The following is a 23829-nucleotide window of genomic DNA, read 5'->3' as shown; positions in this document are numbered from 1 at the left end:
GGAGGAAGCCGTAACCGACCAGCGGTTACATGAACATGAAGGCGAGGAGTCCAGCAATCCTCTCGCACATAACCATCCCTGCATGGCATTCGAACCTGCGAACCCACGCAGAGTAATTAAAGGTGCGGGGGCGAGCATATTCCTAACGCTTGGCCCGTTGAGCCAGACCGCCACGCCAGTTAGTATTCAGTCAGTTCAGTTAGTATTTCCTAATTGTTTGTTGGGGACTCTTGATTTTGCTTTGTCCAAACTTATATAAAATGTATCTTGTTTTGTTCAGACTTATGTAGCTAACATCTTGATTGCTGTGAATCCCTACAAAGAAATTAAGAAGATGTATGATGCTGATTCCATAAAAAATTACAGGGGAAAATCTCTGGGAGTGATGCCACCTCACTGTTATGCAATAGGCAAGTACAGTTATAAAGTCTTTTCATGAATACGTAGGATTTCTGCCACCACTTGTTTATCTTCCAGCATTATTAATGATATTTGGTTTGATTTATTTATGATATTTCAAAATACTTTGGCACGTTTTTCAACGTTTAAAAGCAAAGGGAGTTTAACACTGTTAATTGCGTTTTCATGGTTTTGAAGGTTTAATTTGAAACTGATTATTTTCACCATTCTGAATAAGAAATATTATTTGATTATCTGAATAGTTGCTGTCCGTATACATTGGACAAGCAGCCCCCTTTTTTGGAAGTATCAGAATCTTCACATCCCATTCGATATTGCTAACCCAATTTATTCGTTTTGGATGGTGTAGTATGTACGGGGTTTTATTTGACATGTGAATGTGAGTCCAGGGATGTCCAAAACGAATCGAATGTCCGATTGCATTCAAATTTCATTTTATTCAATATAAAAAAAATTTGAATTTGGGAATTTAGAATCTTTACTGTATATTTGAAAATTAGAGATAATGGACTGCCAAACAAGCAGATTAAAAAGATTCTATATTTATGTTGTTTTAAATATGATCGAATGAAGAAATACCGGTATTGATTTATGTAATTTTCCACGTAAACTCGCCCCCAAATTAGAATGTACTCGGTATTCCATAATCAAGACTATTTTCTCAGAATGTATTCTGAATTGTAAAATTTTCGGTTTTGGCCATCCCTGTATGACACCAATATAGTTAGGATAGTCATAACACAATAACCACAGACCATTACAATTGTATAACTGTTTCATAGAAAAATATAGCTGCTCGTATTTCTAAGATGTGACAGAAGTACAAGCAAATTATGATTTTCCATTATTCAACTTCCCAGAGGAGTTAACACCGCCCTTTTTTGAGCCAACACGTCTTTTATGTCAATTTTATTACTTAGCGTGTCGGTGAATTTTGAATTTGATAGCTAGTTTGATTGTTTAAACCGGGTTATAATAGTGTTTACTCTTGTTGTAACTGGTTATTACTTATTATTTTCACCAATTCATTGTTTGTTTTGCTTCGGTATTATACTGAGCTGGAATGTATTGAAAGGATTATATTGTAATTTTTTCATATTCATCATAGTTGAAGATATAATAAACTACCTGTCTATTGGCTATTGCGTTTCTTTGGTAATATGCAGCTTGATAATTTATTTGCCAAAAATTGATATGAAAAAATACTGGTATATCCGATACCTGGGGTTTACTATGGGTATAATTTATTATCTTTTTTTTGTGGTAATTGACATCTGAATTTTCGGAAGTTATTTGAGGTATTCATCAAATCAAATTTAAATTTGAAATTATCAAAAAAAAATTTAATAAAAAATTACTCATGAGAAATGTTTTCAACTGATGTTATAAAACTTTCACAACACTGCCTAATTTATGAATAATAGCAATCTTCAAAATGCTCCAACACCGCTACTGATCGACTAATTTTTTGTAATATAAATAAAATCAAATATGATGGGTGTGTCCAACTTTTTATAAAAAATCAGGAATGGAAAAATAATTTATTGTAAAGAATTTTAAAAATTGATATCGAAAGATTATTATTTTTATTCTCTATTGATTTCTTCATTCTATAAATTTGAATGTTTACATTCATTTATGCAGAGTAAAGATATTTCTAAAATAGCAATTTTGTTGTATGAACTATAGACATTTAAGTGACGTAATTTTGTGTGTATTGATTAAACACACATACCTACCGGGTGGGATGGTACGTGTATCTCTGTCTATTTAAGTTTATGATTGACTATATAATTCGTATCACAAATTTCTGGAGAACTTAGTTTAATCGAAATATAATTTAGACACACCTGTTTAAAAATATTTTTAAAGTTCAAAATGTTCATTTATCTTTGGGGCGTGTATTATAATAATGTGAAATGTTACAACATAAAGTTTGCCTTATATGTTAGCGTAATACCAAATAAATGTTTCACATTTTCACAAAGAAGTGTTTGCTTCTACTATAATCTTTTTACAATTGGAATTATTGTTGGAAACTCTGAATTTTTATTCAAATATTTTGTTGCTTGCCTAGTTGGCACAGCACTTGCATCTGAAAATTTCTTTCTAATAGACTATTAACTTGCTATCATGCCTTTTCTAGGCACTCAATACACTTGAAAATCATCATGATTCATAAAATTGATTGTTGTATTTTTAAAAGAATAAAACTATCACAACTTCAATCCACTTGGCTTCTTGTCGGGAACTCTCCATGATTTTGGTAGTTAATAGTGAAAATTAAGTTTTGTTTCATGGAGAATGTAATGTAATCATTACGGTACAATTATGTACTCGGATATTCGCATCCATTTGTAATTATTTGTATTCTATTGATTTTGGGGAATTATTTAAAATAGTTTCATTCATAAAAAGAAGAATTCAGAGTTTGTTACTATTTTAAATAAATTTGTCTGAAACTCTGAATTCTTCTTTTCACAAATGAAACTATTTTGAATAATTCCCCAAAATCAATAGAATGATTCCATTGTGATCATTACTCACTAATAGCTTTTTAAAAATGTTTCAGATATTTTTTTTTTCAGAATTTTTTTTCAATTAAAGTACTATATTAAGATTACTAAGTTTATAAGTAATGATCACAATGTTTTTTAGATCAAATAAGAAGGCTTGTAATCATTTCAAAGTTTTAAAATAATATTCTCCAATTATTTTGTCATACAATATACCTGTATATTTACTAATTAAATAAAGTCCTTTCTTCTTATTCAGCTGACAAAGCATATCGTGATATGAAAGTGAATAAACTTTCACAATCAATGATCGTGTCTGGTGAAAGTGGTGCCGGAAAAACTGAGAATACAAAATTTGTTTTAAAATATCTTGCGGATTCGTATGGAAGTGGAGAGCAGATCGATAAAAGAATTGTCCAAGGTTTTTCTCATTTTAATGTCAAAAAAAGAGAATACAAAGATTTATAAGCATATATTCACTTGTTTTGTATGCCATTACACAACATATTTCTATGCCTTTTGCTCCAAACAAGACTCTGCACAAGGAGCTACCATAGTTTGGGAGGAATCTTTCTGGCGTGCCCAGATTATTACATCCTGTATGAGGTCTTAAACGGAGAAGAATTTTCAAGGAAAATTGCAGATCATGTCAAAAATCATTTAAAATTTGGTTTATTTTTAATACTTCTCAATACTGGTAAAAGAAATTTGCATCCTTAATACACACATTCGAAGACATGAAGTCTGATCAAACAGAGACTTCATTCAATTACTGATAAAATTTTAAAATAATGTCAACGCATTTGAACTTGAGTTAAGTGGGGATTTCTCCATTTTGAGAACCTTGGTTACTCCAGTGGTTCCCAACCTATTATGGCTCGTGGCACACTTGCGAAAGATTTTAGCGCCCCGTTTGTCACTACAGTCGCATTTGTAGTGTTATTTTTATTGGTGGATTTCGAATCCCAATAATTAAGTTCAAACAATTCATGCTCGGCAAGGTGAAAACGCTGTGTGAAATAACCTTGTTAAGCAATGAAACTGGGTGGAACGAAAGTTTTCTTGTAAAGGGAAAAAAAAATCAGTTTTGCACCTTGCATTGTTGCCCCTCTCTAACTGCTCTTTGACCCCCGGTTGGGAACCGCTGGGTTACACTGGGGTTGGGATTGGGTTTTTAGGTTTTGGCCTCGATGAAAAAAAAAATATTATCGTCTTAATTATTAAGATTTCAAACTTATTTTTAGCAAATCCACTACTGGAAGCATTTGGTAATGCTAAAACTGTTCGTAACAACAACAGCAGCAGATTTGGAAAATTTGTTGAGATTCATTTCGATGAAAAGGTTTGGCTGATTTTCATTTTAGTTTTCATTTAATTTAGTCAATCTGGTGAAATTCCAGTGACTTTGGCAATTTATCTTTCAAGTTAGATGTCTGAACACTGGTAAGAGCTGAAAACTAATGATAGAAGAGCTCGAATGTGAGCTAAATGCTTTCTATATATTTTGCATCAGATATTAGAATTTAAGCAGTTCAAGCTTGTTTGGGAGAACTGCTATCCAGAACGCATTTTCTTATGAAAGTTCGCTGGCGAAAAAGAGATAAAACAAAGAAAATTGTCAATGTTAAGTTAGGAGTCCTTAACTAATACAAAAAAGTACCATACTATTATTCAACCGGTTTGTTACTTTTCCACTGTCGAATATCTTATACAAGCCTATGCTCAGTTGAAAATAAAATATGGTTAATCTTTAGGAGAAAATGCATGTATCTGTTTTATTAATACAAAGCAAATCAATTTTTCAGAACCTTGAAATACATGGAAGGTCATAGAAATATTTCCAAATGAAAAATGATGTCATATTAGCATGATGTCATATCTCGATGCCTAAAAATGCTTCACAACCCTCACTGTCATATTCTATTTTGTCCTACATTAAGAATTTTCATGTTTCCTTCCAAATGTCTCTACTTTTCAATTATTGTTGTGAGCCTGTTGCTAATGACAATATTGAAATAATTTTATGTTTGATGAAATGAAGTAATATTAGTACATTTAGGAAAATGCGGATGAAGTAAGGGCCTATATAGTACCATACATGCTTGGTTCATTAGCGCAACAAAGGCGCAAGGGTTACGTTAGTTTCATTTTGCACTAATATATTACTGAATATATATATTCTGAAAACAAAACATTATTGAGAATGAATCAACCAGAACGACATTGATTTTGGCCTTTGTTCTTTTCATTCATATTCAAACAATTATTTTCAATCAAGACAAGAGAATAAGTGTTTTCATTGTCGTTGTCGCTGACGGTATGCTTTGCCCTTGAATGTATTCGATTTAATATATAATGAAAATTTCAAAGACAAAACATAATTTGGTAATATAGAAGAAAATACTAGTATATGGGCGTGAAGGTCAAAAATCAAAATGACTACGGTGTTGTCAGTAAAATCCCAGCCAAATGGTATAAGAATAGTGCCGATTATCATATAAAAACAATCAAAATTTGGATTGAAAGATCACGCTGTTCAACCCAGAGAAAACTGAAAAAAAGTCACGTATATTCAAAGTTAAAATTTTCCTATTCTTGCGATTCATTCCATCTTCAAGTACTGACAATTTGAGATCATTGGTCCATTAGTTTTGGAGCACGGAGATATTTCGCAACTACAGCAATTTTACAAAATGATCCACAGGCCAGACTGGTGTATAAAAATATTTTTGCTCATTCATGATTTGCCTATCATGTTTCCCCGAAAATAAGACCTAGCCTGAATTTGAAAAATGATTTTACTATAAGCCCTCCTTCCAAAATAAGCTCTAGTGTCATTTTTTGAAAGAAAATTGAAAAAAGACCCGTCTTATTTTCGGGGAAACTCAGTACCTATGTTGGATTATAATTTGAGACTTGGGGTGGTTTTTGTGGTTTCGTGATTTGATGTGATTAATGATATTAGGAGTCCTATTTGCTTTTCTGTATCCATCCATATGTAACTAATAAATATCGATTACCGGTAGTTATCCCATAAATTCAAAGCAGGAATTTATTAAAATACAAATCCTCAGATGGTTTGAAATGAAAATTATTGTTTATTTATTCTTATTGAACCCATAAATTGATAATCATCACTTATTTACATGGAAATTTTTGATTCACCATATTGCTGACCAAATCACATTTTAAACATCCAATTAACATGTACTGAAAAAGCGGGGATTCTGATTTGGCCTTCTGGCACGATAGTGATCATATTAAAAGTTATATGAAGTATCCTGCGGGCCTTTTTCAAAATGTTGATGCCCTATTGTTTTTCACCATTTTTCTGATTTTTGTAAAATTTGTCCATCGAAAATCTTCACAGCCATTATACTCTATTGACTGAGAGGTCTTTTTACTGTCGGAGTTGACTGACTGAGACTGCTGTCAGTTGTCCAAACCAAATCGAATATTCAAATACACTGGGGATTTTGAGTCGTCAAACAAGTAGATCAAAACGAATCATATCTCAACTGGTAACAAAACAACACAAGGAAAAAAAAATGTCCTTTATATTAAAGTCATTTTAGATGTGATCAACATGAAGATATAGTGCTTTACGTAATTTTTCATGTGAGCGTGCCTCCAATTTAGAATGTACTCGTATTTAATATTTCATATTCGAGAAATATTTTCTCAGAATGTATTTGAAATAGTAAAGTATTCGGTTTTGGACATCCCTGCCTTTCACCTTCGGTAAAAAGGAATTTTCATCCCAGTTATGTGGAATCCAGCACCCTGTAACTATTTTCTGATCATATTGCCTTGTGCAATCTGTACTTGCTAGCGCATAATTCACCATCGTAAATTTGTACAATCCTAGTGGTTCTTGGCCCCTCACTGGTTGTCTGTATCTTCCCTCCTAAATGAGCTTCCTTTACTTCTGGATGAGTTTACTTCTCATGACCTTGCTTAAAGCAAAATATTTCTATTTAGAACAAAGTTGTCGGTGGTTTTGTATCTCATTATTTGCTTGAAAAATCACGAATTGTGCTGCAAAACTCCAAGGAAAGAAATTATCACATTTTTTATAGACTGTGTTGTGGAGCACCACAAGATATTCAAGAGAAATTACATCTTATGTCTCCAGATAAATTCAGAGTATGTGAGCTTTTTTTTTCTTGTTTCACATTAATCTTAGTTTAATTCAAAACAGAAAAAGGACAATAATGTGAAGCCCACAGCAAAATACTTTATAGTACGGGAATATATATATATCTTCATAAAATATTTATTGGCCCAAAACGAGAAATTGTTGTGGCATATTACGAAATTGAATGAAAATTGCAAAAAGAAATTTATTACCCAAATGGATATCAGTTCTCAAGTAATTTATTAGTTCGAATTTAAAAAAAAAACTTAATAATTTATAGTTTCAAAAATAGGATTGAATGTCAATTATGGCAAAACACCTACACTTCTATTATTATCCTCGAAATGCGCAGAAATATATGTATTGAAAATTATTTGAATTTAGTTTTTGAGCCTTCTCAAAGAAAAGTGTATTATTTTTTGGGGGATAGGAGGAAGTGGGCAGTAATTTTTCTGATTCTGCATTGCCCACCCATCTATTACACCTGGTACTTATATTCAATAACATTTTTGGGCATTCAAAGCAGCAGTATATGACCAGTTACTATTAAGTATTATAATTAAAAAACTTCTCGAAGCAGTGTTGAATAAATTCATTTTACGTTTGGAATTGAAAATTGTTCAAATATCAGTCATTTTTTATAAATAAAATATATTCGGTACGAGGAAAAGAAATACACAATGTAGAAAATTGATATCAATGTATAAACATGCAACAATTGATTCAAATTATACTTTATTAACTTAGATGAATTTGAAAGGAAAACAGTATTGGATAACAATTTCACAGACAACCAATCTTCTTTAATTCCGTATGTTTGCTTGCTTCCATGCATGCAATATAACCTTATTAAGATAGACATAATAAGTAACATAGGCATAGTGCTGTACATGATGCCCATTATATTATAGCATTCCAGCTATGCCCGGGCATAATTTTTTTTTTAATATTATTACAAACGATGTTTATGTGTATTCCCCGAATTGACTAACTCATTAATATTACTTGACATTAGTCTTCACTAACATGCAACTATTATAGTAATATTTTAACATTTCCTGCATGTGTCGCATCTCGCATGTATCTTCTGAAAGATTTTCAAATAATGAAACCAGAAATCCAGAAACGCCACCAAAAACAAATCATTTTTTAAAGAAGAACATTTTGGAAAATATCTTCAAATATGAAGTATTGAATGTCTTAAATTGGGTAATATCAAGCATGGGTTCGCAACCTTTAATACAGCAGGGACAGATACAAACTGTGGGAAACCGCTGCCTACACCTTTTTTTAATATAGGCTTTCCAGTGGTTGAATGCACAAAAATTTTGGTTGTTGATTTTATGACATGCTTTGTATGTACTAGGCATAGATAATAAATTGTGGACTCCGGTATAGGCTTTGCAACAGAAAGGGATTTGAATTTCCCCCACATACCAAATTAAACTTGAGTAAAAACTCACAGGCAACACCCCCGATCAAAATTATGGTACTTATACATTGAGTATTTAAAAGATTTTGTATTGCACTTCCACGATTTTTCTTCTGTAACATTTTGTCTGACCAAAATCAGACTTCCTCAGATGACATTTCTTGTACATTATATCTTTGTTTCAAAACGTACGAAGACAATTTAAAATAATATCATTGATTCTTTTTTGTTCAGTATCTTAGTAATGGATCCACCCAGTATTTCCTGTCAAAAGAAAGTACGTCTAAAGTTGATGCAAAACGCATATCAGCTGAGGTATATATGGATTTTATTTTTATAAATTGTTCTTTTATAAAGCATTTTACCCTGAGCAATGTATGATCTTCTGTCTTCCTGGATTTTGCATTTCGAATAATATCTTTTATATATTTAGTGTTATTATGAATAATCTTGCTTTGAAATTTCAAATTTGTGTAATTGAATATATGGTTGGATATATGTCTAAGTTGAATTTGAACTTATTAAAATTTCACTACAATAAAAAAATATAATTCTCGAAAAACAGTTTTGAATATTGTGAATTTTAGTTTCAATTTAATTTTTTTGGAATATCTAAAATTGGGCTATCTAGCTATTTTACCCCATTTTTGTTGTCTATACATTTCTTTCTTATAAGGTAATTTGAATTGCAAATTGCAACTTTTAGGAAGTTTGTTCATGGTATATATTTCAGGTTCTGACTGCTTCATAATCGTCAATATTTTCCTCTGTTAAATATTACAGCACAAGAAAAAGGGAAGCCTCCATGACCCATTGCTGGACGATTACAGAGATTTCGCAAGGATGCAAAGTTCGATGGCAGATATCGGCCTTTCTAAAGATGAAATGTTTCACTTGTTTCGAGTTGTTGCCGCAGTTTTACACCTCGGTAACGTCAAATTTGAAGACAGTGGAGGATCTTCAGGTTTGAGTTTTGATTTTTTGAACATAGAGGTTTTAGTGTTTCCAAAATTGTTGTTTTTGCCACGTAACTTACATGGGCTACCTGTGTTTATACATTTGAGTTCTCTTTCTCTTGTTGGACATGAAGTGTACATATGGATCATTTTGTTATTATGTTGTTGTTCTTGTTATTCATTTCTTCTTATTGGTGTGGAAAAAATCGCTTTTACCATTAACTACCGGACCAATTGCTTTGAAAAGTTTCGTTGGTTGAAGATTGTATTTTTCGCCAGAAGGCTATTACTTTATTTATTTCAAGAACTTTGTTCAAAGTGAAAGACATGTAAACGATCTGAAAAGTATATTTTCCAATGTTCAGGCGGTTGCATGGTTTGTGACAGCAGTGTAGAAACTGTTCGCATTGTTGCAAAATTACTTGGACTTGATCAAGAGGCCTTGACTGAAGCTCTCACCACAAGATCTATGACTTCTGCTGGAGAAACAAACACTATAAAGTATGTACAAGTTAAAGCTGATAAAAATTTCATCAATTCCATAATTCAATCTTATCATTTTAGCATCCTAGAATTAAGATATTAGTTTTAAACCCCATACCCAGGGTGAATTGAATTGGGTGAACAACGTCCAACAAAAAATTTTCGTTTTTCTAAAATAGGAGTGACTTGACCAAAGCCTTGTTCAAAGATATACCTAAGCTGTTTACTTTAATAAATATACTATTTTATAATAAACCTTATTTCAAAGTATATTCGGAATAGTAAACATATTGGTTTTTATGCATTTTTAATTTGAAGTACTAAATTGAAAATATCCGACTTTTTGGTTTTTCAAACGTCAGAAAGACTATTATTTGCTAAACTTGGAGGATTCCATGCTTTGCCATATGTATTCAGCGTAAATGTGATTAAGTGCTGACTGTAATCAGATTATTTTCTGATTAGCTTGCTATGCTAGTTGGGTACAATGATTTCTGTTTACAATAAACTTTGACTCATTTTAAAAAGAGTTGACTCTGTTTTTTCAACTATAGGTCCGACGGATACTGAATTTCAAAAGATCTTAGCATCACTAGAGTATCACCTGAATAGCATTTCACCATCTTATTCTTATTTTTTTTAGTTTTTCTATTCTTTCGGATTTTTTAGGAAGATTTTCATTTCCATTGCAGAGTACCTCTCAAAGAAGAGCAAGCATCAAGTGCCAGAGAAGCTCTTGCTAAAGCAATCTACTCTCATTTATTTGATCATGTCGTTGCTAGAATCAATGAATGCTTTCCATTTGAATCTTCCCAATGCTATATCGGAGTTCTAGATATTGCTGGATTTGGTGAGATTTTTTGTCCTTTACTTAATTGACAATTGACGTATAGTCAGGACAGTGGGACCAGATTCAGAAATCTGATTTTTTGGGATGCATCTATTCATTGACATTGTAGTAGGTAGCGTTTCTCCAGTTTCCTTGGAGTCAGAACATGCGTCAAAATTTTTAACTCTCTGGCATTGGGAGTCTGTATAAATTTAAAAATTTTGGTGCTCCCGAAGTATGCGAACCAAGATGGCGGACATCGGAACGTAACATGGGTAACAGGTTAGGGTTAGGCGATAATTTTTTTCCAATTTTCCTTATTTTAGTCCTATTATCAGTTCGAAGACTAGCCAAGAGCCTCCCGTAGTATTTATACCTAAAATTATGGCCTAACCCTAACCTAGTACACATATTACATTCCGATGTCCGCCATCTTGGTTCGCATACTTCGGGAGCCCCAAAATTTTAATATCTGAAGTCCTGATATGTTCCAAAAAAGCAGGGATTTGACTGAAGCATTTTCAGTCAACAGTTGCCTCGAAAGAGTTCGGTATAGCATATGTAACCCGCTTCAATTGTTCTGTTGAGAATGCATAGTCAATTTAATAATTTTTGAGAATTGTCAGAACATTTGAATTTAATTTCCAACTTTGAATATTTTCAATTTCGCTCAGTAAACTTGTTGTGGTTCGAATTTCTTTTATCACCATCAAAATCTTGACTCACAATTTTGACTCCCACTCTAGTGAAAACATGCCGGACAGATCCACAGCCATGGCTGAACATCCATATGTTACCTGCCTGTTTATGTCCACCTGCTTACAAATTCACTTGTTGTATTTGTTTTTCTCTGTGATATCTATTATTCTTGCGTGTTTTCTTACATTCAGAATACTTTGAAACCAACAGCTTCGAACAATTTTGCATCAACTATTGTAACGAAAAACTTCAACAATTCTTCAACATGAGAGTTTTGCACGATGAACAAGAACTTTATTCCAAGGAAGGATTGGGAGTCCATGAAGTGAATTACACAGATAATCAAGACTGCATTGGTAATTGTGAATTTTATTGTTTTTAATTATAGCAGTATGCTGTTAAATAACTTACTCCATGACACTTGACGTAATAAATCTATTGATGAACTTATGATGTGGAGCATAGTGCTAAGCCTGAGGAATACGCTATCCACCGCACCTGTGATTGCCCTGCATGCATTGCAGGTTTGAATCCTATGCAGGCCTAATTATGTGTGAGAGGATTGCTGAATTCCTCGCCGCCACAGACTGGTTTCCGCTGGCCGATTACGGCTTCCTCCAACATCAAGTACACCCTTCTAAAAACAATAACTGGCTAACTAATCCCATACCTGACATGGACTGGTAAACGAATGAGAGGCCATGGTTTGCCATATGATTGAGCCTTCTTATCGACTTTCTTTTCCCCCTGGATAAATACGTAAATCCTATCTTTATGTGTTGTACATCTAATGATACTAGCATAATGGCAGTTCAATTTGATTGGTTTGATTCTAGTCGGTCGTGTTCTTAAGTAGGAGTACGAAGTGTGATAAAATATAAACATGACTACCATTCCAAACCCAATGCTATTAAAAAAATGACTCCTGTCTCGGCAGTTACAAAAAATTTTGACTTCAACTTGAGATAGAAGAAAGTTTTACTTAAACTTCAGATTTTGAAAATAACCAATCTTGAACACAAAATCTTACTGCCTAATCAAGCTTTTTTTAATTGTATATTGAGAATGCTTGGCCAACAGAACATTTTTTTATTCATTTTAATCTGAAGCTTTGATTTCCATTTTGACGAGTTACTCTGTAGAATTCTAGAATACCAAGTTATTGACATCCCTGGCTGCGGCCGCGGAATCATTGAAGATTTTCATTACTGTATTTTACGGACTATGAGACTATCAAAAAATTGCCCAGATTGGGTTTATATTCATACATACGGCGTACCGAGCTATAAAGCACAACCTGTACGGATACTGGTTTTGAGTGTAGGCAATTTAACATTACCTTTTCAGACATAAAGCGCGTCGGCTTATGAAGCACTCAATCGATCTTTAAGAAAAAAAGTATTAAAAATGCGCCTTATAGCCCGTAAAATACGATATATAACAAAAATGTGATTGTATAAATTATCTTTATTTCATTTTTTATCTGTAGATCTGGTCGAATCTCCCAAAGTAGGAATCCTTGATATTCTTGATGAAGAAAATAAACTTCCTCGGCCATCTCCTTCTAATTTCACATCTACTGTTCACAAGAAACATTCAAATCATTTTCGCATTTCGGTAAGAACACTTGTTATAAATGTATGTAAATCTGTGTGTATTTTAATTTCCCGATATTTTTCATTAACTTTTTGATCTTAGTTTCTGAAAACTCTATTTAAATAGCAATTATTGTAGTGATATTTCGGGCTGGCTACTTTTATTGGCTGTGTCTTTATTGGACGCTAAGTGTAGCTATGGATCGTTTTGTTATTGTTGTTGTTCATCTTGTTAGTGTTTTTCTTGTTGTTGTTGAAAAGTCTTTCTTCTCATCAAGATTGAAGATTGTATTTTTCGCTAGAAGGATATTATTTTCTATTTATTTCAAAGTTTCTGTGGGTTTACTGAGATTCGTTATTTGTGTGCAATAACATCATCAAAATTAAAAATTGTCACCTTGTTGCGGTTTCGTGTTCGCTTCAGTTGCTATCTGGTGGTCAAGCGAAGTCGTGAAGACTGCGATACTGATAGTCTACTGTGACAGATTGCGTACCTGTGCTATTTCATTTTGCCTTTTGTGTCCATATATTTGAGCATTGCTCTCTTGTTTTGAGGAATACGGATTTTCCTATTTTTTTGTGCTAAATTTTATTGTGGTAAAGTTATGCTTTCACACTCATTGTTTTCGTTTCTTATAGGCCTTTAGTTTTTATCATTGAATCATTGAGTTCATGTATAAATATTTTTATTAGATTCCTCGCAAATCTCAGTTGACGAAGCATCGAAATCTTCGAGATGATGAAGGCTTTCTTATACGTCATTTTGCTGGAGCTGTTTGCTACCAAACTGTAAGATATATTTTTTTTTGTATTTCATCATGGCATCCCTGTTTTATGAATTATATTCTGTGATAGGTTGTATATAACGAAATGCTGTTTTTGAATATACTGCCCAAGATTTTAATGAAGCTTTTTGGGACATTTGATGTATGCTTGCATATTACCAAATTGAGTATTCATTGAGTATTTTCCTCTAAATCCATTATCTACAGACAGCACATAAAGTAGGGATTTATGTTCAGGATTTTGTTGACAAATAAATAGAAATTTCATTTTAAACTTTAGTTTCCTTATTCTTTTACCTATAATTTCCTGTCTAAATGTTCCAACTTGGTTTGATTTTTCATTTCAATAACATTTTTTGATATATTTCAGGCACAATTTGTTGAAAAAAACAATGACGCTCTCCATCATTCACTTGAAGTTCTTATTTCAAGTAGTCAAGATCAATTGGTTCGTCGACTATTTGAAAATGGAAATGCAAAATCAACGAAAGGGAAACTTTCTTTTATCAGTGTGGGAACTAAATTCAAGGTAAGATTCTGTCTAAAGTTTAGTTCTTAGGAGTCTTGAAGGATTAAAAAACATTTCAAGATGCGAAAAATTGCTATGTGTTATATAGAAAAATGCTTTGTTTTATATTTCAAAAAAAAAAAGGGGGGGGGGAGGTCTGCCCCCCCTCCCACTGGTTCACCCCTGCTTGTGTGACTGCTTGTGCAGAATCTTGTTCAGAGCAAGAAGCTTATCATTATTTTGTACTAAAAGTGGTGTAAAAGATTGTTTGAATGGTAGCCACTGATAAATTTTACCACTTATCACATTTTTTTTGGTAGAAATAGCTACAAATATCATCATTGATTTGATGAAAAAATACTTAATCAATAATCACGATATATTGTTAGATCAATCAAACTTTGAGGAAAGTTAATTCACTCAAGTTTGTAAGTGTCAGTGCCTGTTTTCGGGTAAGTTTGGAGAAATGAAAAAGATACTAAAATGAATGCAGTGTATAACTGTATTATACCTAAGTAGTCTTTCTGAAGATAGAGTTTCGACTTGTGACTTTCCATTGCTTGCTGTGAGTTTTATATAACATTTTTTCGCTTATTCTGGTAGTAGTGCATTGATTTTTATTAAAGATTTATTACATTTCTATGATTGTGGAATTCTGTATTGTCAATAATTACGGCAAAATGACATATATGTTGACTTTTTAAAAATAGCAAATTTTTGAATAAATAAATTAGTTTTGACCATTTGAATTCATGGAAACTCTCCTAAATGATCAAATTTCAAACTTTGGAAAATTTAAACATTTTCACTTCATTAAATTTTTTGAATGTAGACATTGGTTTTTGAAATTCAACTTTAAAGCATAATTGATATATTTGAAAATATATCAAATTTAGAATCCTGTTCTTTAACTTGTTTTCTGCTTTTCTTGGCATGTTAGTATTTTGATGCAAACAGTATATCATTTGTCTTCATCATAATTTACCTATATATATGATACATACGATGCCTTGTTTTCAGTCACTGCCAAAAGCGTATTACGATTTATTTTCACGGCTTCAATTTAGGCTTTTTTTTTATGTTAAGATCTTATTTTTATTTTTTTATAAATACCATTTTTGATAAACAAATTATCTATATATATTATGTCACCTTTCATATTTATACAATAAACAGCTGGACAAAGAATATAGCTCGTTGCACTGTCTTCAGTAAGTCTCATCATTTGTGTTACTTTGGTTGACGGATACAATCAGTTTAATTAAAATTTGTATCGAATTAGGGATGCCCATAAACAAAAGTGGTTAGAAAAATTGTCTTACTGTTGGTTGGCACGAGTGATAAGTAAAGTGCAAAATTCTGGGCATCTCTATTTGGACCTGATTTTTGTGTTGTTTGGATTTAAAGTTTGGTGAATTATTTTTGCTTTGTTTTATTTTATTATATTTGGAGTACAGCAGCACATATTGTAAAATTTTAACTGATTCAGGGTATTTTGGAAGAAAACGGTCATTGTAGACTATTAAATTTTGGGACACTTCTTACTTCAAAACTTTGAACATGAGACTCGGCATTGGTTAACAATGGGGAGTAATTTTTCTATTCGATAATTGCCTTTGTATCTCAGTATCTCCATTATTTTGTGGCGGAAATTCTGTGATACCTCAGTAGTCGAATGACCTGATACTGGAACAATTCTGTAGTCGACCAAATATTTCTAGTCAAAAATGCGATTTAAAATTTGTTGCTCGAACACCCGAGCGCGTCGCCGAGTGAGATGACCTAAACCACACATCTCGGTTGCCTCTTGACCATTCAACAAAAGAGCATTGATTAAATATATGGACACGACGGCTGAAACGAAGTAGTATAGATATGCAATCTATCTATGTTGTTTAGGTACATAATTTGTTAATATTTTGGGTATTTTGGAATGCGTAAGAATGAAATCAAAATAATTAACATTGTTTCTTATGACAAAAATGGTTTGCATCACATTCAAATATGCTTTTCAATTTCAAGAAGAAAACCTTGTGTACCGGCTAAGATATAAGTAAATATTCTAAGGAATTATTGTTACTATTTTTTTATTTATGTCTCTGCATGTACCATTGTATTGCATAATATTTTGAGCTTAGTTGCTTGCACTTTTGTTCTGAGTATGGATTTGAGACATCACTATTTTGCTTTGTATGAAACTTTAAGTTATATTGCTCATTACATGCAAATACCATATGTACTATCTGCAGAGATTTGTGCTGATGGATATGCTAGAAAAAAATCGGCTAAAACTTATTTCTATCATGTTCATGGAATTGTTTTATACTGTTTCATTTCGAATGTGTAAAAGCATGCGTATTGAGTTCCTTTAAACAGTTTAATGTAGATTAGATATCTTTCTAAGTCATCAGTACCAGGATGCTTGTTCCTTATCATTATCTTATTCTTATCGCGGGTATCATAGATTCTCACAGTTGTAAAGTTCCATCCAAATTTCAATTTCATTCATAACTACGGTAAATAGTATTCTGGGGTAGTTATCCCAATACAAATATAATTGAAATATTTTTTAACAAAATTGCCATACAGGTACTAAATTTCATATGCCTATTAAAATCTAAATTGTACCTGTAATTGAAATAACACTATTTACAGTTAAATTACGTTTAAATATGGCTCATTTTTTTACAAGACTAATAACATTTCACAATATGCTTTAGACCCAATTGTCAAAGTTATTGGAAAAATTGAACACGACTGGATCTAGTTTCATAAGATGTGTCAAACCCAACTTAGCAATGAAGAATGATTTATTTGAAGGAGCACAAATTCTTAGTCAACTGCAGTGTGCAGGTAAATTTTTATCATCAATCTGGATAAATTATGATTATTGGAAATATAAAGGGCTTTGGGATTGAATTTTTTATATGGCATCTTCACTACTGAAAAGGCTCTACACCAGGAGTGTTCAACCTGCGACCCGTGGACCAAATGCAATCCACAGAAAAATTGTGCGACTCGCGGAGGAGTGCCAATTTTGAATAGTGTGCAGCCCACAAAAAAACGAGATTTTAATTTAGTTCAATCTGGTATGTGCGAGTAATTCCAATCCATTTGCGTTGTAAAACCTATACCTGAGTCCAATTTATTATCTATGCCTATGGCCTTACAATGCCCTAACAGCTAGCTTGTGCGAAGCAAACAATGCATATCATGAGATCAATAACCAAAATATTTGCACCTGCAACTACTAGAAAGCCTTAAGTTAAATAAAGGTGCGGCCCACGGTTTCACCCAGTTAATATATCCGGCCCTCGTGTATTTATTAAGGTTGCACACCCCTGGCTTACACAAGCAGCCTCTGATATGAAAAGAGCTGCTGTTTTTGGAATGACCACTGTTTTTGCAGTTCGACGTTACTTACCTAATTTATTACACCCTAGGTGAGGTGGTAGGCATTGTATTTGAATGTGGATTGCATAAAACTAAATAAGGTGCCAAACTGAGGGGTCAACCTATACGCACATACCTCTGATCGTGCTGAAAATTCGGCTTATACGCGCATAACTTTGTTCACTCTAATTCTCTTTTGCTATCATTTGCTGTCATACTTACGTACACCGTGTTAGGGGTCGGCTTATATGTGGATTTTAATAAATTCGCCATATTAGGGGTGGCTTATGTGTGAGGATATATGGTATTCAGTTGTAATCTTTGCAGAAATATTGTTCTTTGCTATTTTTATTTTTTTTTCTTAATTAAGGTTGATCGAACCTTGAAAAATTTTTCTTTACAGGAATGGTATCTGTGCTTGATCTAATGCAAGGTGGTTTTCCATCGAGAGCACAATTCTCAGATCTTTACGACATGTACAAGAAGTTGATGCCTGAGCATATGAAAAGATTGGATCCAAGATTGTTCTGTAAGGTAAGGACAATATTCTGTGTTCCCAATAACTTTTGCCTATTTTTGTCTTGCCAATTGACATCATATTTCTATTTCAACCACTTGAATGGGTTGTCTTCTGAACTTCACAGCTTTTTTTTATATGAAAACTTATTTGAATCAAGGTCACACACATTATCAGAATCACTAAAGACTAATCTTGACCATCGAAGTGTAGACATAGCATCCATTAGGCCTAAAAATGTTCCTAATTTTGACATATGCATTTCAGTAGATTGTTAACACCCTTGCACGTTTGTTGTGCCTAGATCGGTTGTTTCCAACCTCTTTTCTTTCGTGGCCCACATTTGTTGCACAAAAAATTATGTGGCCCATTAACTTTCTGATGCAAGAAAAAACGACAAGAAGTCTTTACGCAAAGATGGACACTCTAAATCAGGGGTGGGCAACATACAGCACGCGTGGACTTCCTTTTCCCACATCCGGCCGCCGACTAGAGAAGTTGCCCACTCCTGCTCTAAATGATTGAAATGAGAATTACCACCCAGAGCGAAAAAGGATCAACATCATTCATTTCAATCAAAGTTTAACATATTTGTCAATATCTCTGTAAATTTTTCATAGATTTGTGGCCCATCTTGAAATATTTCTGCGGCCCAGAAGTGGGCCATGGCCCAATGGTTGAAGACCGGTGGTAAAGATTGAGGATTTTCTGCCTGGCCAATACTTGAACTCGAAGTCTATTTTACAAAAAGAAATTTCTCTTGCATTTCCTAAGTTTCAATTTGTTAGGGTTACCGACTGGAATTGCATAAAATCAATTTTCCAAATTTTTTTCAGGCACTCTTCAAAGCTCTTGGACTCAATGAGAAAGATTTCAAATTTGGGATGACAAAGATTTTTTTCAGACCAGGAAAGGTTAGTATAGATATTCTAGTGTGAAATATTGCTTCCAATTGCTCCTATATTCATTTTCAGCCCTGTTTATTAAATCCTAACATGTGAGCACAAAGCTCTATTATTATGGATCTGAAGTATCGGTATTGTCATATTCTCTTTGTTGCGAATTAGCCAAATTTGGTAGATTGAAAATCGGTGTGATAACCAAATTTTTCACAAAATCAGCAAAGATACGGGTAGAACAATAAATGGCCCAAGGGGGACCGAATGATCAAATTTAAAGTAAACACTTTCATCTTAAGATGACAACATATTTGAAAGCTAATGTTCTAGTAGTTGGACACAGACTTTTTCCGTAAACCACAACATTCATCAAAAAAAACGCTCCTATTTCAAAAAATGCAATGACAAGAATAAGATAATTTATAGGGCGCTCCAGAAGTGTGTGTAACAATATAGAGGTAACAAATTTTGTTCGCCTATTTTACATCAAGTTGTGTGAAGGGACTGAAACCTAGGGGCAGGGTGTTTATTCATTTAGCTAACACAGATAGTCCTCGAATTTGTAATAGAACTGAAATAAGGAAAATCTGAATAAAATTATGGCCTAACCCTAACCTGGTATACACACTACAGGAGTACCCAATATTTCTTCGAATTCTATGTATTTATTTCATATAAAAATTCATTATTTAGTTTGCTGAATTTGATGAACTTTTGCATTCTGACCCACAACACTTGAAAGCTTTGATCAAAAAGGTCCAGAAATGGTTGCTCAGAGCAAGATGGAGGAAAGTACAATGGTGTTCTTTGACAGTCATAAAACGTGAGTATAGTTGGTTTCTGAATTATATTTTATTAGGTACTAAATTCACATGATAAACTCACATCTGTGATGCTTTGTTTTGACTCCTGTATTTATGGAAATGACCAAATGAAATTAAAATAACAATTTTATCATGTGATTAGGTTTTAGGTGGCACATTTATAGATTCGGCAATTGCAGATGTCCAAACAAAATAAATTTGAAATTTCAAAAATTTATGATTTGGAAATTCAGAAAAATGTAATACCGTTTTTTGTAGAAAAAATTCTACAATACCAAATTTGTTAGGCTTTGCACATTCTATTACGATTTGGGGGACGGTTTTCGTTAGCCAAGTGAATACCCCCTGCCCATAGGCTTCAGTCCGTTTACACAACTTGACGTAAAGTAGCGAACAAAATTAGTTACTTCTATATTGGTACACATACTTCTAGAGCGCCGAAAATTCTGTAAAATCACCCAATGGTATGAAAAATAATCACTGTCACTACCTTGGCCCATACATAACAACCTGGATAATTTTCCTCACACATCTATAGGTATTAGATTTGCTTATTATGGGTATTCTGTTTTATTGTTTCATGATTTTTTCATTTGCTCAATGAAAAATCATTTTTTCGAGGTATTTGAAAATAAAATATATATTTTTTTAACAGTCAAAAACAAAATGGCATGGAGACGAGCACAATATGTTCTCATTCAGAAACGTGTGAGAGGAATGATTGCAAGAAAAAAACACAGACCTCGGTAGTTATTTGAATTAGATATCTTGAAAATAGAATTTTTTTATTTTCCCATCACCCGTTTTTAAGGTGTTTTTAACAAAATTGAATTACCATATTTCACGAACCATAAGGCACACCATCAATAAACTGCTTATATTGTGGTTTTGTCCATATATAGGGCGCACTGGGTTATAAGACGCAATGCTTATTAAGGAGTATCTTGTTACCGTTCAAAGCTCATTAAACAAAAAAAACTTTTTTATGATTATAGTACTTTATTCAAAGAAAACATAAAATGATTGTTTGTTTATGAAGCATTACGATCGGTACTGGTCTCGAGTATCAGCAATAAAGCCTAAAGCACTACCTGGTCCATACGTTATGCTCATCGTCTTATAAGCCGCAGGATTTAAAGTCCGCCTTATGGTCTGTGAAATACGGTTTGTTGGCATCCCCACATCAATCTTTGGTACACCACCTCATTCAGGTTACTTGCCAAGTTAGTTATTTAACTCTAATGATTCTGGTTATCTGGTACTTTGGGTTCTAAAGTGCTTCTATCTATATATATGGGGTTTTGTTTTTTGAACTTTTTTATACGGCACTTATTCACGCCTTTTGCTTGAAACAAGGGCTTATACAATCACCAGCTGATTTTTAACGATGCGTAAGCAGTTGCTCACATTGCCTATCGATGCCAACACAGTTGACTCTAACGCTTTAATGCCTGGGCCACAAACGCTTTTTTTACTATCAATGTTATTATTCATATACTCAGTATCCAAGCTTTGAAGATGGCCATGCCACTTGTCATACAAATTACAAAAATGCGTCACCTGGCTGAAGGACTCAAAACAAAAGCAGATATGGTTGCTAAAGTCGACCTACACGAGAAAAATGTCCGTGCTCACATGAACAAAATTAAGGTGACTATATGTTATTTTGAAAATATATTAATATGTCTGAGTGTTGAGGAAGCTCGAGATACTCGAATCATATTTATCAATTATCAAAGTAACTCGAGTCGATTAGATGACTCGGACTCAACGAACCTCGGTGATGCTCAATTGAGTGATTGACTCTGACTCATCTCGGATGTCATATGACATGACACATGTTAGATAAAATGACCCAAACTCAACTAACTGCCAGGGAAGCTCAGTGTCAGTGCTTGACTCAGACTCGACTCGGATGACACCTGACTCAACTATTTTATCATCTGTTATACTGATTATGGTGTCGAAATAAACTTATACTGTAATAAATTTTGTATCTGCTTTTTCTTTTCTTGTAATTACGCTCTTTCTTACATTCCTTAGTCATCTGTCCTGCAACCAACTGTCATGGAAGATAGTTATAATAAGTTGAGAAAACAAGAAGAAGGCATCATCAATGAAATTCACAAGAAATTACTTGCTGAAGCTGAGGCTGAAAGGGCAAGGAAGATTAAGGTTTGTTTTTGTTATTTGGGATGGGTCACACAAAATGTGCACATGACACGCACACACACTAACTCATACAATCATGACAATGGTTTATAAATCAGAAAAAAGCTGATGAAACTTCATTAAAATGAATATACCTTTCTGGACATTTTATTTGATATTGATAAATCACACACATACACACACACGTGACAAATGGTTTATAAATTGAGAAGAAGCTAATAAAATTCATGACACTTGTATATGACTTTCTAGACAATTAGACATTTTATTCTATTTCGAGACATATACTTCAATTCATTACATCACACATGGACACGCACACACAACTAATAGTTTGTAATGCAGGCTGAAGCTAATGAAATCTATCAAATTCAAATGTACCTTTCTGAATATAGTATATACCAGGGGTCACCAACCTTTTCGAGGCCGAGGGCTACTTTCTAGGTGCAGATCAAGCTGCGGGCTACCAGTTTAATGTACACTTCTAAAAAAAGTCAGTTTGCTCAATTAAGCTTCAAATATTGATAATTACTGGTATTTAGTCAAGTAGAAGCACATAGATAAACTTTAGGAGGATTCTTCAGGAAATCGAACGAATATCACAACATATCAAATAAATTTTTATCAATGACACTTGCATTTCAAACCTGAGTGTTTTGAAATTGATTTTGAAGTGATCACTACTATAATACCCTAGGAACCATGATGTAGAACCACAATGTAGTTGGATTATTCACAAACAGTCTGCACAGTCCAAGATAAAATGGACTCAACAGTTGTACAATCAAATGTTGCAGAGTGTTGTACTCCGACGTGTAACTTGACACTGTAACTCTGAGCGTGTTTTGCAGATTTTCATCAGTGAGGCGTGTCATGAGTTCATGAGTGAGTCGCGGCTGTGTTGATGGTTACAACAATTAATATAGTGTCATTCCCAGTTCCCATATAAATGTGATTTAAAGGTTAGAATCCCATGCGGGGATAGTTATGTGCGAAGGATGTGCTGGACTCTTCGCCGCCGTTGGGTGTTTCACGTAACCGCTGATCGGTTACGGCTTCCTTCGCCATCAAGACCAAGCTTCCGAAAACAAATAATTAACTGGCATACCCAACGTGAAATAGTAACTGTACGATAGTACCTGGTTCGCCATATGGTTAAGCCGTCTTATCAGCTATCTTTCTACCGGGATAAATATGTAAATCCCATCCTATGGTGAGTTTACGTCAAAAATGTTGATTCACAAAGATAGGTTGAACCAAACAATGGTCTCGTAAAATAGGATTGCTGTATGATTTGAATCGCGAACTTTTTCTGTCTGTACTGCGCTGACCAGTGAGCGGATAGTTAGCGCGATAGATTGCGTGACAAGATGTGAAATATCTCTTCGCTTTGCCGTCGCTACAATCACCCCACAAATGAGACACACATACAGGCTGTTTTCATGGTGGTAAAAATATATCCACCTCCCGATCATCGTGAAAATGGTGGGTTTTTCATCGTTTTTCTGCCATTTTTCTTAGGAATCAATAATTGTATTATTGCTGCTACACAAACCAATGGACAAGATAAAGCGCGGGTTTGTGGAACGTAATATCAGTGTGATGTCATAATTGGAATTGGTTTATAAATTTAAAAGAAGCTAATGAAATTTTGATTTTTTCT

At 33.5% G+C, this 23829-nt stretch overlaps 1 protein-coding gene across 10 annotated transcripts in view; it reads left to right on the top strand.

The window, feature by feature from the left end:
- LOC120337253 (unconventional myosin-VI-like) overlaps positions 1–23829 on the top strand; it is a 50809-nt gene that overhangs the window by 1128 nt on the left and 25852 nt on the right. For 9 of the 10 annotated variants that reach the window (XR_013478036.1, XR_013478037.1, XR_013478035.1 and 6 more), the window contains exons 3-22: positions 281–410; positions 3196–3357; positions 4181–4278; positions 6918–7082; positions 8741–8821; positions 9290–9470; positions 9828–9963; positions 10638–10795; positions 11665–11829; positions 12963–13090; positions 13762–13857; positions 14224–14382; positions 14751–14813; positions 17082–17214; positions 18158–18288; positions 19108–19185; positions 19864–19993; positions 20650–20740; positions 21497–21644; positions 22038–22169. Coding sequence is in view for 6 of the 10 variants with exons in the window: in XM_078116711.1 (XP_077972837.1) it covers positions 281–410; positions 3196–3357; positions 4181–4278; positions 6918–7082; positions 8741–8821; positions 9290–9470; positions 9828–9963; positions 10638–10795; positions 11665–11829; positions 12963–13090; positions 13762–13857; positions 14224–14382; positions 14751–14813; positions 17082–17214; positions 18158–18288; positions 19108–19185; positions 19864–19993; positions 20650–20740; positions 21497–21644; positions 22038–22169 (2565 nt within the window). In the remaining 4 variants the exon portion in view is untranslated. The remainder of the gene's footprint in view (positions 1–280; positions 411–3195; positions 3358–4180; positions 4279–6917; positions 7083–8740; positions 8822–9289; positions 9471–9827; positions 9964–10637; positions 10796–11664; positions 11830–12962; positions 13091–13761; positions 13858–14223; positions 14383–14750; positions 14814–17081; positions 17215–18157; positions 18289–19107; positions 19186–19863; positions 19994–20649; positions 20741–21496; positions 21645–22037; positions 22170–23829) is intronic. The other variant, XM_078116714.1, reaches the window with a different exon arrangement.

Source organism: Styela clava, chromosome 10 (genome assembly GCF_964204865.1).
Source record: "Styela clava chromosome 10, kaStyClav1.hap1.2, whole genome shotgun sequence".
NCBI lineage: Eukaryota > Metazoa > Chordata > Ascidiacea > Stolidobranchia > Styelidae > Styela > Styela clava.
Note: the sequence above shows the minus strand (reverse complement) of the source record. Positions and strands in the feature narration are given on the sequence as shown.